This window comes from Oryctolagus cuniculus, chromosome 14 (assembly GCF_964237555.1).
Source record: "Oryctolagus cuniculus chromosome 14, mOryCun1.1, whole genome shotgun sequence".
NCBI classification, from domain to species: Eukaryota; Metazoa; Chordata; class Mammalia; order Lagomorpha; family Leporidae; genus Oryctolagus; species Oryctolagus cuniculus.
The window spans coordinates 39,637,063-39,649,893 of NC_091445.1; the positions used below are offsets into that span (position 1 = coordinate 39,637,063).

Consider the following 12,831-nt stretch of genomic DNA (forward strand, 5'->3'; position numbering starts at 1 on the left):
TTGAAAAATAAGTCTCGCGCTGTCCGCATTGCGCATGCGCGAGCTGCTGCGCTCTCTCGCGAGAGGAAGGTGTGTTCTGGGTTCCGGCGTGGTCTCTGCCGGTTGCAGGAAAGTAACTCCTGCTGCTGAACCATGGCGTCCGTGGGGACCCTCGCCTTCGATGAATATGGGCGCCCTTTCCTCATTATCAAGGATCAGGACCGCAAGTCTCGTCTTATGGGACTTGAAGCTCTCAAGGTAAGGGGCCCGAAGACGCTCGTGGCGGGCTAAGGGGAGGCGGCCGCGTCCGGGGCTCTGCGCCTGCGCAGGGTGGGCCGCGGTTTTCGCCATGTGCTCCCCGAAAGGTCGAGAATCGCCTCACCCTGGGCGCATCTCGCTCTCCGAATGTTGGGTCCGGCGGCCCGCGAGCGCCGTTAGGGCCGCCCCGCGCTGAACCCCGCGGCAGCCCCTGAGAAACGGGGTTCGCCCTGCTTTCGCGAGGCCGTGGTCGTTGACAGCGTGTGCCTCTGTGCGTGGCCCAGTCCTGGGTGCGCGCTCGTAAAAACACGAGATCCTTCAAAGGAGAGCGCAGCCGTAGCGGGAGTGGGAGATGGGCGCGTGTGACGAGTGGGTACGGGGGCGGCCAGGCGTAAACAGGGGGTCCCAGCGGGGCCCAGCCGACTTGAGGTCGCAGCGGTTCCCGAAGCTGCCAGCCCGGGACGCCACCCCGACGGAAAAGGGCTTCCCCGCCGAGGCTGGGGTGGGCGGAGGGAAGAGGGAGGAGGGCCAGCTGAACTCATGATTGACAGGGTGCAGAGGCTGGGGGGCGCGGAGGGCGCGGAGGACTTGAGCAGCCCGGGGTCCGCCCTGAGCTCCCTTGGGGGCTCGGGGTTGTGCTTGGATCCGGAAGCAGCACGGTTCCCCCACGGACTCGCAGCCTCACTCCCAGGGCGGGTCGTCTCTGCCGAGCCGGGGACTCGGGGCTGTTTGTTTCCCTTCCAGGGAATAGGGCTCAGGCTGCTGGTATTACAGATTTATTCCATTGTTGAGTTCTAGGGATCCACGGAGAAAGCTCCAGTACACGCACCACACGTAAAGCATAATTAAGCGACAGCTTGTTGTGTGGTACCGCCGTAAACTGAGACGGGTGTTCGCAGGATGCTGCAGGGTCGCATACGACTGGGTAGCTGGACCGTGATTCGGGGCCGCGGTCTAGAGCTGCTTTCTCAGCGCGGCTTCGCTGACGCCTGGGGCCAGATCACTGCCCATTCGGGGCCCTGGCCCGTGTAGATGTTAAGCACTTGGCCTCTGTCCACTGTGCCGAGGTTCCCCCTGCCCAGTTGTACCAACCAGAAGTTGTCCTGGGAAAGAATTCCCGCCACCACCACTTCCCTAGAGTGTTATTTAGGTTTCTCGTTACACTGACCTGTAACTCGGCATGTATTTAAGGCGTAATTGTGTTTTCGCAGTTGGACCTTTTATGTCTTCTGTAACCTGCCAGGTGGATGACCACCGAGCCGCCTTGGGGAGTTGCTGTGTGTGAGGGGCGGCAGCTAGGTCTCGATCCTGGAGCGCTTTGAACTCGAGTGCTGAGACACTAGGGATCGTGGAAGCCTTGGAAGTCGTGAGCAGAGCATTTGAGCGTAGTTAGCCGGCGGATTGGTTGCCTGGTTGTGGGGAATTTTAGGGGAGGTGGGTTCAGTGGTCCTGGGATTCTGTGGTTGCTTTGGGTCTGGTTAGGCTGATGATGGCAAGGAGGGAGAGAAAGGAAGCGCAGACCAGTTACCTGTGGAAACGGGGAAGGGTCTTTCCCAGGCGGAGTGGAGGGGCAGGATGCTCTGCCAGGAAGACTGTTGGCGGTGACTAACACCCCCCACCACCACCACCCAGGACTGCTCTACTCTGGGAATGACTGAACCTGCACACAAGGTGCAGTGAGCGGCACGTTCTCCTCAGAGTGTAGACGTCAGTCCCGAGGCCTGTTCACAGCACTGCCTGGATTGGTGTGGTTGAGTACCAGGCTCTGTGTTGGGGTCATGGACTTGTTCCTGGCTCTCCTGCAGAGAAGTGGGACCAAAATATGTGAAGAATTGAAGGCATCAGGAAGAGAAATGACATAAACCAAGACTTGAACATTCTCATGGGTGAAGGCTATAAGCACTTTTTCCCCCTTGTCATTTAGATCCTGAAACGAAATCTGTGCTTTATTGAGACTTTTTCAGTTAAAAATGGCAGTGTGTTCTATCTTAACGCAGTAGTACCTGGGACTTGGGCTCTGAACCTGAGTAACCCAGATGAAAGCAGCTGAGTTTGCAGTCGCGCTGGCGGGGTCCTGTTGGGTCTGCAGTGTGGGTGTGTAGACTCCGCGGAGCTGCAAGTGGGTGGAAGAGCGTTTCTTCCACTTTCCTGAGCAGCTGGACGAGGTGTCTTCCTGTCTGCCAAATCCCTCACCACCTTTGTTTTCTGCCTCTTACTCTCTCTCTCTAAAATATTTATGTCTTGTACTCAGTGTAGTAGCTAGGGGTGGTGAGGAAAACAAATCACTCTGATACAGCTATTCGCCCTCCTTAAGAGGTTGCCAACTTTGGTCCGTAATTATAACTTGGAATTTCAGCAGAGTGGAGGAAGGGTATTTTTTTGTTTTTAAGATTTATTTTATTTATTTGAAGAATTAGAGGTAGAAACAGAGAGAGAGGGGTCTTCCACCTGCTGGTTCCTTCCCAGATGGCCGGAGCTGAGCTGATTAGGAGCCAGGAGCTTCTCCCATGTGGGTGCAAGGACCCAAGGATTTGGGCCATCCTCCACTGCTTTCCCAGGCATCATTAGCAGGAAGCTGGATCAGAAGTGGAGTAGCCAGGGTTTGAACTGATGGATGCCGGCGCTGCAAGTCGGGGATTTAACCTGCTGAGCCACAGCACTGGCCCCAGAGGAAGGTTTTTAAGCAAAAGAACAAGCTGGTTAAAATGGCAGGCTACCTGATTATGTGCATGCACAGAATCACTCCTACTAACTAAATTGGTAGTCATTTGTAAGGACGTGGCTTCTTTCAGAATCAGTTGATCTTAAGAACTTGGACAGGCAAGGATGACTGCTGTGTGTGGGTTATATATCGGCTCAGCTAGTTGAAAGAAGTGTGTTTGTGCAGTAAGCTGTAGCATGACTGTTCAAGTGCCTCTCAGGTCAGACTACGTGCAGAAACACCTGCCTCATTGATGTGTTGAGGGGTAAGGGATTTGTCCAGGACACTTGGTCCTGTTTCATTTACATAAGAATCGTGTACTGAAGCCAGTACAGGGTGGCCATCCCTAATCCAGAAATCTGAAATCCTCAGAAACCCACAGCTTTCTGAGTACTGACAGGATGTTCAAAGATTTTGGATTTGGGGGCATTTCAGATTGCTTTCCTCAGTCTTTAGAGTCTATAAAATATTCCTAGATCCAAAAAAATTGAAAATCTAAAATATTTCTGACCATACATTGTGAACAAGAGGTTCTCAACCCTATCCTAGAAGTTGTAAAAACTTCTAGAGAACAGAAACTATTCTGAGTGATTTGTGATCATCAGCTGTATTTTACTAACTATTGAATATATTATGCATCAGTTGTTTACTGTTAATTGTTGAAGTCATGTGTAATGGAATATTTGATTTTTCTGTTTCCTTTAGTCTCATATAATGGCAGCAAAGGCTGTAGCAAATACAATGAGAACGTCACTTGGACCAAATGGTAAGAGTCTGACATTCTGTGTTAGAAGTTTTAAATCATAAAATAATCTGGACGACCTTGTCACGGAAAGATGGAGGTGGGCGCATCCTGACAGCCAACACAGCCAAAGCTTTGGGGCACATTTCAGACATCTTAAACGCAGTCATGACCCGAACATGCATGTAATTTCAGGGCAGACCTTTTTTTTCCACTTGTCATTTCAGTAATGTTTTCACAAAATCAGAGCTGTTATTTTTTGAGAGTAGTACTGTATTTAGTGAAGCCCCATAATCCTTTTTTACCATTTCTCTGACTTCAGCCATTTCAGTTAATTTCCAGCATTTTGCTTTATATTAGCCAATCTAAAAAATATTGTTGATATTTGTTGAATTACTTGTTCCTGATAAACTGCATAGACCAGAACTGGCTCAGGAGGCCTAACTTTTTTATATTTTATAGTGCTTGGTACTGGCTGCAAATTTTTTGTGCCCAGAGACCTTCTTTTTTTTTTTTTTTTTTTTTTTTTTTTTTTTTTTTTTGACAGGCAGAGTGGACAGTGAGAGAGAGAGACAGAGAGAAAGGTCTTCCTTTGCCGTTGGTTCACCCTCCAATGGCCGCCGCTGCAGCCGGCGCACCGCGCTGATCCGATGGCAGGAGCCAGGAGCCAGGTGCTTTTCCTGGTCTCCCATGGGGTGCAGGGCCCAAGCACCTGGGCCATCCTCCACTGCACTCCCTGGCCATAGCAGAGAGCTGGCCTGGAAGAGGGGCAACCGGGACAGAATCCGGCGCCCCAACCGGGACTAGAACCCGGTGTGCCGGTGCCGCAAGGTGGAGGATTAGCCTATTGAGCCACGGCGCCGGCTACCCAGAGACCTTCTAAGCGCTGTTGTCTTTTCAGGGCTTGATAAGATGATGGTGGACAAGGATGGCGATGTCACCGTGACTAATGATGGTGCCACCATTCTGAGCATGATGGATGTCGACCACCAGATTGCCAAGCTGATGGTCGAGCTGTCCAAATCCCAGGATGACGAAATCGGGGATGGCACCACAGGAGTGGTTGGTAAGAAAAGGCAAAATGTGCTCTCTCATCTCGGAGGTATCACTTAGAATCTCAGGGCTGCCATGCCTGCCCAGGGAAACCGCCCAAGGTAGAGAAAACATGTGTTCCACACTTGTGACAGTGATACAGAGAGGGGATGGGGAGCCAGGTGATAGGAAGGGACAGTCACTTGTAGCATGTCATTGTCGACTGGATGAGTGGATGCTGGGGCGGGGGGCAGTATTTGTCTTGTGTGTTCTTAAGCTTTGGGTGTTTGGGATGACTTCGGGAGTTTGATTATGGATCACTTGTTATCTAATAGTTGGGTCAGTGTTGGGTTTCCATATAAAACAGGGATATTGCGGTGATGTGGGAGAATGCCGTTGTTCTCTGCTGTCTGCTAAAATATTTAAGCTTGGGTATTTAACATGGGGGCTGTGATGCCACTGGAGACCCCAGTGTCCCATATCAGAGCACCTGGGTTTGAGTCCCTTCTCACTTCTACTCCCAGCTTCCTGCGAACACGCACCCTGAGAGGCAGCAGGGCCCCTGCAGTCCATCTGGGAGACCTGCATTGAGCTCCCAGTCTCCTGGCTCCAGCCTGACCTAGTTTGTGCTGCTGGGGTCTTCAGGGTTATACCAGAGGATAGGAGAGCTCTCTCTGTTTTGTCTGTATTTATGTCTCCCTTCCAAATAAATAATCTGTAATCTCAACGTGTCATGATTTCTGCCACTAATTCTCAAATACTTGAGCTGAAAAACTAGATGCATGTGTTGAAAAAGCATGGCTCAGTGTTAATAATAAGTAAGAAGACGACAGAAAGGAAAACCTGAGGTGCCTTTTCTGCAGGTAATCTGTTTGCCAGGCATTTGTTGGGAACCATTGTGTGCCAGGCACTGTTCCAGGTGTGCTAGCATCCCTGAGGGTCGGCAACAGAAAGAGACCTGTTAGACCCCTGCTGGAACCAGCGGAGGCTCTCCTTTAAAAGTAGGCAGCCTCAGCTCCTGAGACGACTTTTAGCCTAACTCTGGGACCTGGTCATTTCTGAGGTCCACCTCATTTCATTGGTTACGGGGAGCGTTAAGTTCTAAGATTCTTCCTAAACTGAGTGCTGCCTTGTGTGCAGTGCTGGCTGGTGCCTTGCTGGAGGAGGCTGAGCAGCTGCTGGACCGGGGCATCCACCCGATCAGAATAGCCGATGGCTACGAACAGGCTGCCCGCATTGCCATTGAGCACCTGGACAAGATCAGCGACAGCGTCCTTGTGGACATGAAGGACACCGAGCCCCTCATCCAGACGGCGAAGACCACCCTGGGCTCCAAAGTGTACGTGCTGGTGGGAGGGGCCGGCTGAGCCTTGGTGGAGGAGGCCACTTGTGTGCCTGTTTGGGAAAGCTGCGTGAAGTGGTCACTGGTGATTTAGACGGGTTTGATGAGCAGTCTGTTCAGAGGATGAGAGTTCAGAAATGGCAGCCCCGTCTTCTGTACTTGGTGCTGGGCTGGGGGGAATGGGGAGTATGCCACGGTGGGCTTCCCTGTCAAGGCCCTTCCGTCCTCAGAAATGGCGTGCTTCCTGCCTTTCCCATTCTATTAAACTTGTGAAATGCTAGTGGAAGTGTTGACTTTTGCCGTAGACTGTGGAGATTTACAGACATTCCTAACAGTTGTAAATGCTCGGTCTCAGAGTTGGTGAAAATGAAAGATGCGTTTTTTCCTTCATGTGAGTCCGTGGATCCCAGACGAGGAATCCAGCCCCAGGCGGTGGAGAAGGCGGGTGGTGGTACCATCCCTGTCTTGAAGGCAGGACAGCCTTGCTCCCATAACTGTGCAAGTTCCTGGTCACCGTGTGGTCTGCTTCGGTTCCCATGACCGTGAGACGGAGGTGCCGAGCGTGTGCTGTGCTGTTTCATCAGGGTCAACAGCTGTCACCGGCAGATGGCTGAGATCGCGGTGAATGCTGTCCTCACAGTGGCAGACATGGAGCGCAGAGATGTGGATTTTGAGCTCATCAAAGTAGAAGGCAAAGTGGGCGGGAGGCTGGAGGACACTCAGCTCATCAAGGGCGTGATCGTGGATAAGGATTTCAGTCACCCACAGATGCCGAAGGTAAGTCGCTGCCTGCCACAGCTTGGCCCTGCCTCTCAGTTCTTAAATCCACTGCTTAAAGTGTCGTTTTCCTCGCAGAGAGTGGAAGACGCCAAGATCGCAATTCTCACTTGTCCATTCGAACCGCCGAAGCCGAAGACCAAGCATAAGCTGGACGTGACCTCTGTGGAAGACTTCAAAGCCCTTCAGAAGTACGAGAAGGAGAAGTTTGAAGAGATGATTCAGCAAGTGAGTCTCGTCATGGTGCTGTGCAGTGGGAACTCAGGTGCGGGTGGTTAGACGGGTCAGCGCGGGCACTTCCCTGGTATCCTGACACTTGGCTCTGTGGCCACAGGTGACGTTCGCACTGTCGTCTGCCCTCACCTTGAAGTATACAGGTAGTAAACAGACACAGTGAGAAATGCAAAAATGTCAAAGGGGAGAATGTTAAGTGGTGACGAGTAGGGTGATTGGAAGAATGGGCACCATTCCCTGGAGCCGTGTGTTAGGTTGTGCAGATCTGCTGCTCCAGAGGGGCGGGGCGGGGCAGGGCTGGGCATGCCGCGTGGAGCACACCACCAAGTGTGACCTGAAGCAGGATCCCTGGCAGAGTCGTTAGAGACTCACCCTCGAGAACCCCTGGCCGTGACGATTGGATGGGACATTATTTACTGTAGCAAGCACACCAGCAGGCATTTTAATAAGTAAAGGACAGTGGTGAGAGAACCCACCCTCGTGCCCCTGCAGGGAAGGGCAGTGGGGCTGGGCCCACGGCACTGCCTGCGAAAGGGCTCTAGGAAAGGGATGTAGGGGCAGAGCCCTGGGGAGGAGGTTCGGGGCCCTGCAGGGCTGGGTGTGAGAGGAGAGTCCCGGGCCATGCCAGGCTGGGTGACTCCTGCTGCCAGCCTGAGTGGGCGGGGCTGCCCCGTCACAGTTGTAAAGATAAGCCTGGTGTCTGAGGTATACTGTGGGGAGAAAGAATGAGTGACGAGTAGTGACCCAAAGAGGAACTCGTAGGGGACTGTGAGGTCCAAGAAGGCCCCTTTCCCATTTGAGAGGAGAGGGAAGTGACTGGCATTCTGGGAGGAAGTGGGACAGGTAGGTTCTTGGTGGGGGTGCAGGGTTGGCCTGCAGCCAGGATGTGGGAACACTGCCTGTGAAGTGTGCTGTGGAACGGCCTCAGGTCCAGGGAGTTGGGGAAGGAAAGAAGTGTGGAGATTGTGATCTGGGAGGCCGGGTCAGCACAGGCAGCAGGGATTGTGGGGCACAGTGCAGTCACCACGGGGAGGGATGGGCTGTTCCAGCCATCTCCTCCTTGGAGGAAGAAGGGGTCATGCTAGAAGCAGGACTGCTGTCCAGTCAGCTGAGACCAGCTCGGTGCACTCTGTGATGAGAGCACACCCCAGGGAGACACCTCCAAAGGTGCACCAGCCTGTTGGCTCAGGGCGAGAGGGAAGCTTCGGTGACAAATCTTTTGCTTCACTATAAAAGTGAGAATCAGCATGAATTGTTGATTTTTTTTCCTTAAGACTGATTGATTGATTGATTGATTTGAAAGATAATTACAGAAAAAGATCTTCCATCCTCTAGTTTACTCCCCAAGTGGCTGCAACAGCCTCAGCTGGGCCAGTCTGAAGCCAGGAGCTTCTTCTGGGTCTCCCACACGGGTGCAGGGGCCCAGGCACTTGGCCATCCTCCACTGCTTTCCCAGGCACAATAGCAGGGAGCTGAATTGGAAGTAGAGCAGCTGGGACTCGAACAAGTGTCCATATATGTGATGCCTGCGCCATAGGCAGCAGCTTTATCCACTGTGCCACGGCACCAGCCCCGACTGTGGTTTTTATAAAGCGTGGTTCTGAAAATGATGCCTATTGGTAGAAATGCATTTGGAGTGAATAGAAAAGTAGCGACTTAACATTTTCCTTGCCTCTTCTGTGCTGGGGGGTGGGGGGAGGGGGTTATTGCGATGTGCCCAGGTCACACCCACCTGTGCATCTCCCCCTTTTTCTGCAGATGTTGCAGCAGAAAACATAGCTGCCTGTTACTGACATGATGTGGCGTTCTTTTCGCAGATAAAGGATACTGGTGCTAACCTTGCTATCTGCCAGTGGGGCTTTGATGACGAAGCCAATCATTTACTTCTTCAGAATAACTTGCCTGCAGTTCGTTGGGTAGGCGGGCCGGAGATTGAGGTAGGGAACTGCCTGTGGAAAGGCCTTTCTATGGGGAGGGTTGAGCTTAGAGCACGAGTGCATTTAGGCACTCGCTTTGGATAACCACGGCATGCCCAGGCTTGCCAGATGGGAGAGAGACAGGTGCTGGGCCCTTTGTCCTGGTTTGAATGAGCGGTGCTGTGGGTTTGAGGTGTCTCAGGGCTTTTTGAAATGCTTTCCATGTGTCTTCTCATTGCCTTTCTGAGGCGGGCAGTCTAGTCCCAGCCCTGTTGTCAGTCAGGTGGTAACCACCGACTCAGGTGCCAGTGGGGAACCTGAGCACACATTCTGTTGGGTCTTCTCCGCAGCCCAGTGGCAGTTAACTCATGAGCTGGGCCCAGAGGGGAGACCAGGCTGCAGGCTTGCGATGCTGGGATACACAGTGTGGGAGGAGCCAGGACCCCCAGATCTTCAGAACATGTTCATTTAAAAGGTTCCTTGCATTGAACTTGAAGGGTTTTAGCAGGAGTGGGGCAGTAGTTCTAGTAAACAAGAGTCCAAGATCAGGGTTGACTGATTTGCAGTCCAGTTTTAACTGTCTGCTGACTGTGTCTTGTCTCCCTGACGCACACCAATGTAGCTGATCGCCATTGCCACAGGAGGACGGATCGTCCCGCGATTCTCAGAGCTCACACCTGAGAAGCTGGGCTTTGCTGGGCTTGTCCAGGAGATCTCATTTGGGACAACCAAAGACAAAATGCTGGTTATTGAGCAGTGTAAGAACTCCAGAGCTGTGACCATTTTCATTCGAGGAGGAAATAAAATGGTGAGAATTCACTTCACATTGTTTCTGATCTTGGTACATCGTTTGCCCTTAATGTATTTATCAGGTAATTGCCTTAAGAAAAAGTCACTTTTCTCTGAGAAACATTAAGTATTGTGGTGTCAGATGGCTGAAGACCCTGTTGGTGTTGGGTTTGCAAGGCACATTTGCCTGTGGTCATGTCCCACCTAAATGACCATTTCCAATCCCTCAGTTCTTCAAGAACAAATTTTTGGCACATTGTGATGAATGAATTGTGATGTTTTCCTGGTTGAATTTTCACTCCCTTGCTTGATGGTATGTCCTGGAATGAGTCACTGTGGCTGCCTCTGAATGGTAGCGACATTGTGGGGAGGAGAGATGTGACAGTAGAAATCATCTGAACAAATGAAGGTTGTGTAAGTAACTGCAGTGTACTATCTCCATTTGTTTGTTTTGGAATTTATTTTGAAAAGCAGAGATGGAGAGAGGCTGGTGCTGTGGCGTAGTGGGTAAAGCCACTGCCTACGGTGCCTGCATCCCATATGGGCGCCAGTTTGAGTCCTGGCTCTCTGCTATGGCCTGGGAAAGCAGTAGAAGATGGCCCAAGTCCTTGGGCCCCTGCACCCGCATGGGAGACCGGAAGAAGCTCCTGGCTCCTGGCTTTGATGGATCAGCCCAGCTCCGGCTGTTGCAGCCATTTGGAGAGTGAACCAGTGGATGGAAGATATCTCTGTTTCTCTGTAGCTCTGCCTTTCAAACAAATAAATCTTTTAAAAAGAGAGAAATCTACCATCTTCTGGTTTATTCCCCAAACTGCTGCAAAGACCAAGGCTGAACCAAGCTGAAGCCAGGAGCCTCTTCCAAGTCTCCTCTTTGTGTGAGCAGAGTCCCAAGCACTTGGGCTGGCATCCTCTGCCTTCCCAGGCACGTCAGCGGGGAGCTCTCCATTATTTTTAACCAAGATGGTTTTAATGGGAGCTGTTAGGAATGTAGAGTAAACTGTTGCCAAGTTTGGGCTCTGAAATGAGTAGATCTTGACGACATTAATTCAGACAAAGCTCTTCTCCAGATCATCGAGGAAGCGAAACGATCGCTGCACGACGCTCTGTGTGTCATCCGGAACCTCATCCGTGATAACCGTGTGGTGTATGGAGGAGGCGCCGCGGAAATATCCTGTGCTTTGGCAGTCAGCCAGGAGGCAGACAAGGTAAAAGAGGGAGACCGCGCGGAGACCTTTCTAGATACTTGTCTCAGGGCATCCTCGCCCCTGTCTCTGTAGCGTTTCTCAGCCCTCTTCAGCCATACGGTGCTTGACAGCAATAATTAATCTCTGAAATTCAAAACTGATTTATATCATAACTTAGAGTAAAAAGAATTGCTTTGCTCTGAGACATCTTTATAACCTTAGTCTGCAGTGGCATTTTTTGATAGATTAAAAGTAGTCAAAGGCCGGCGCTGCGGCTCACTAGGCTAATCCTCTGCCTGCAGCGCCGGCACACCGCGTTCTAGTCTCAGTCGAGGCACCGGATTCTGTCCCGGTTGCCCCTCTTCCAGGCCAGCTCTCTGCTGTGGCCCGGGAGTGCAGTGGAGGATGGCCCAAGTGCTTGGGCCCTGCACCCCATGGGAGACCAGGAGAAGCACCTGGCTCCTGCCATTGGATCAGCGCAGTGCGCCGGCTGCGGCGGCCATTGGAGGGTGAACCAACAGCAAAGGAAGACCTTTCTCTCTGTCTCTCTCTCTCACTGTCCACTCTGCCTGTCAAAAAAAAAAAAATAGTCAAGATGGCCTCAAAGTGTAAGCTGTTTCCGTACCACTGCCAGGCTGCTCTGGTTTGCCGAGTGTCCTTACCGCTTCCGTGTGCCCTTGCAGTGCCCGACCTTGGAGCAGTACGCCATGAGGGCTTTCGCCGATGCCCTGGAGGTCATCCCCATGGCCCTTTCTGAAAATAGTGGCATGAACCCCATCCAGACCATGACAGAAGTCCGAGCCAGACAAGTGAAAGAGATGAACCCTGCTCTGGGCATCGACTGTTTGCACAAGGGAACAAATGGTGAGGACAGAGGGCCTGGAGGCTGGGAAGAGCCTGGTTGGGCGACCACATCCCCTGAGGGCCTTGTGCTGCTGCACCTGGGGAGGGAGGAGGGCAAGTGGGCACCATGCAGAGGGGCGGAGTCCCTCTTGGGGACCTGATCACCTCTGGGGCCCCGCCCCCATCCCCACTGTAGTGTCAGTGGTATTTCAGCCTGAGTTTCAGAGGGCACAGCTGTGTTTTATTCAGACTGAATAATTATACATGTATGGCTGAGTGGTGTGTAATATATACCATGGGACTCTGTTCTTTTTTAATATTTAAACATAGTTTGGGTGCTCAAGTCCTGAATTTTATGATTACCTTAAGAAGTCCTTAAGACTGATAGTCCGGGCCGGCGCCGCGGCTCACTAGGCTAATCCTCCGCCTAGCGGCGCCGGCACACCGGGTTCTAGTCCCGGTCGGGGCGCCGGATTCTGTCCCGGTTGCCCCTCTTCCAGGCCAGCTCTCTGCTGTGGCCAGGGAGTGCAGTGGAGGATGGCCCAGGTGCTTGGGCCCTGCACCCCATGGGAGACCAGGAAAAGCACCTGGCTCCTGGCTCCTGCCATCGGATCAGCGCGGTGCGCCGGCCGCAGCGCGCCGACCGCGGCGGCCATTGGAGGGTGAACCAACGGCAAAAGGAAGACCTTTCTCTCTGTCTCTCTCTCTCACTGTCCACTCTGCCTGTCCAAAAAAAAAAAAAAAAAAAAAAAGACTGATAGTCCTATAGGGCAACATAAAACCCATTTTAGTGTTAATAAACTGTAATGTGGCACCGTTCCATGAAGATGACGTGATTTCTGTTGCTAGCAATAATTGCATTTTGTTTTTCTTAGTAGTCCGTGGAAGTGGGTTCTGGAGATTGTACAGAACTGCTCTCCAGTGGACTCTGAGTTATGGCGTGTCATGTGGTTTACAGGGAGTTGTCAGAAAGTGGAGTTGAATAAGTCCATGCAGTTTTTCATAGGCCCCCTCCCGTCCCATAGATGACAGTG

At 52.1% G+C, this 12,831-nt stretch overlaps 1 protein-coding gene across 5 annotated transcripts in view; it reads left to right on the top strand.

Moving 5' to 3' along the window:
• The window catches only part of CCT5 (chaperonin containing TCP1 subunit 5), a 13,676-nt gene continuing 845 nt past the window's right edge, over window positions 1–12,831 (top strand). Inside the window, exons 1-10 of one of the 5 annotated variants that reach the window (XM_002714099.5) lie at window positions 1–237; window positions 3,644–3,704; window positions 4,582–4,746; window positions 5,853–6,051; window positions 6,639–6,831; window positions 6,910–7,059; window positions 8,883–9,002; window positions 9,604–9,789; window positions 10,838–10,975; window positions 11,638–11,818. In XM_002714099.5, the coding sequence (XP_002714145.1) occupies window positions 133–237; window positions 3,644–3,704; window positions 4,582–4,746; window positions 5,853–6,051; window positions 6,639–6,831; window positions 6,910–7,059; window positions 8,883–9,002; window positions 9,604–9,789; window positions 10,838–10,975; window positions 11,638–11,818 (1,498 nt within the window). In that variant the 5' untranslated portion in view covers window positions 1–132. Of the gene's footprint in view, window positions 259–320; window positions 611–715; window positions 740–3,643; window positions 3,705–4,552; window positions 4,747–5,852; window positions 6,052–6,638; window positions 6,832–6,909; window positions 7,060–8,882; window positions 9,003–9,603; window positions 9,790–10,837; window positions 10,976–11,637; window positions 11,819–12,831 lie in introns of those variants that run through there. The other 4 variants (XM_008262066.4, XM_070056572.1, XM_051853577.2 and 1 more) reach the window with 4 other exon arrangements.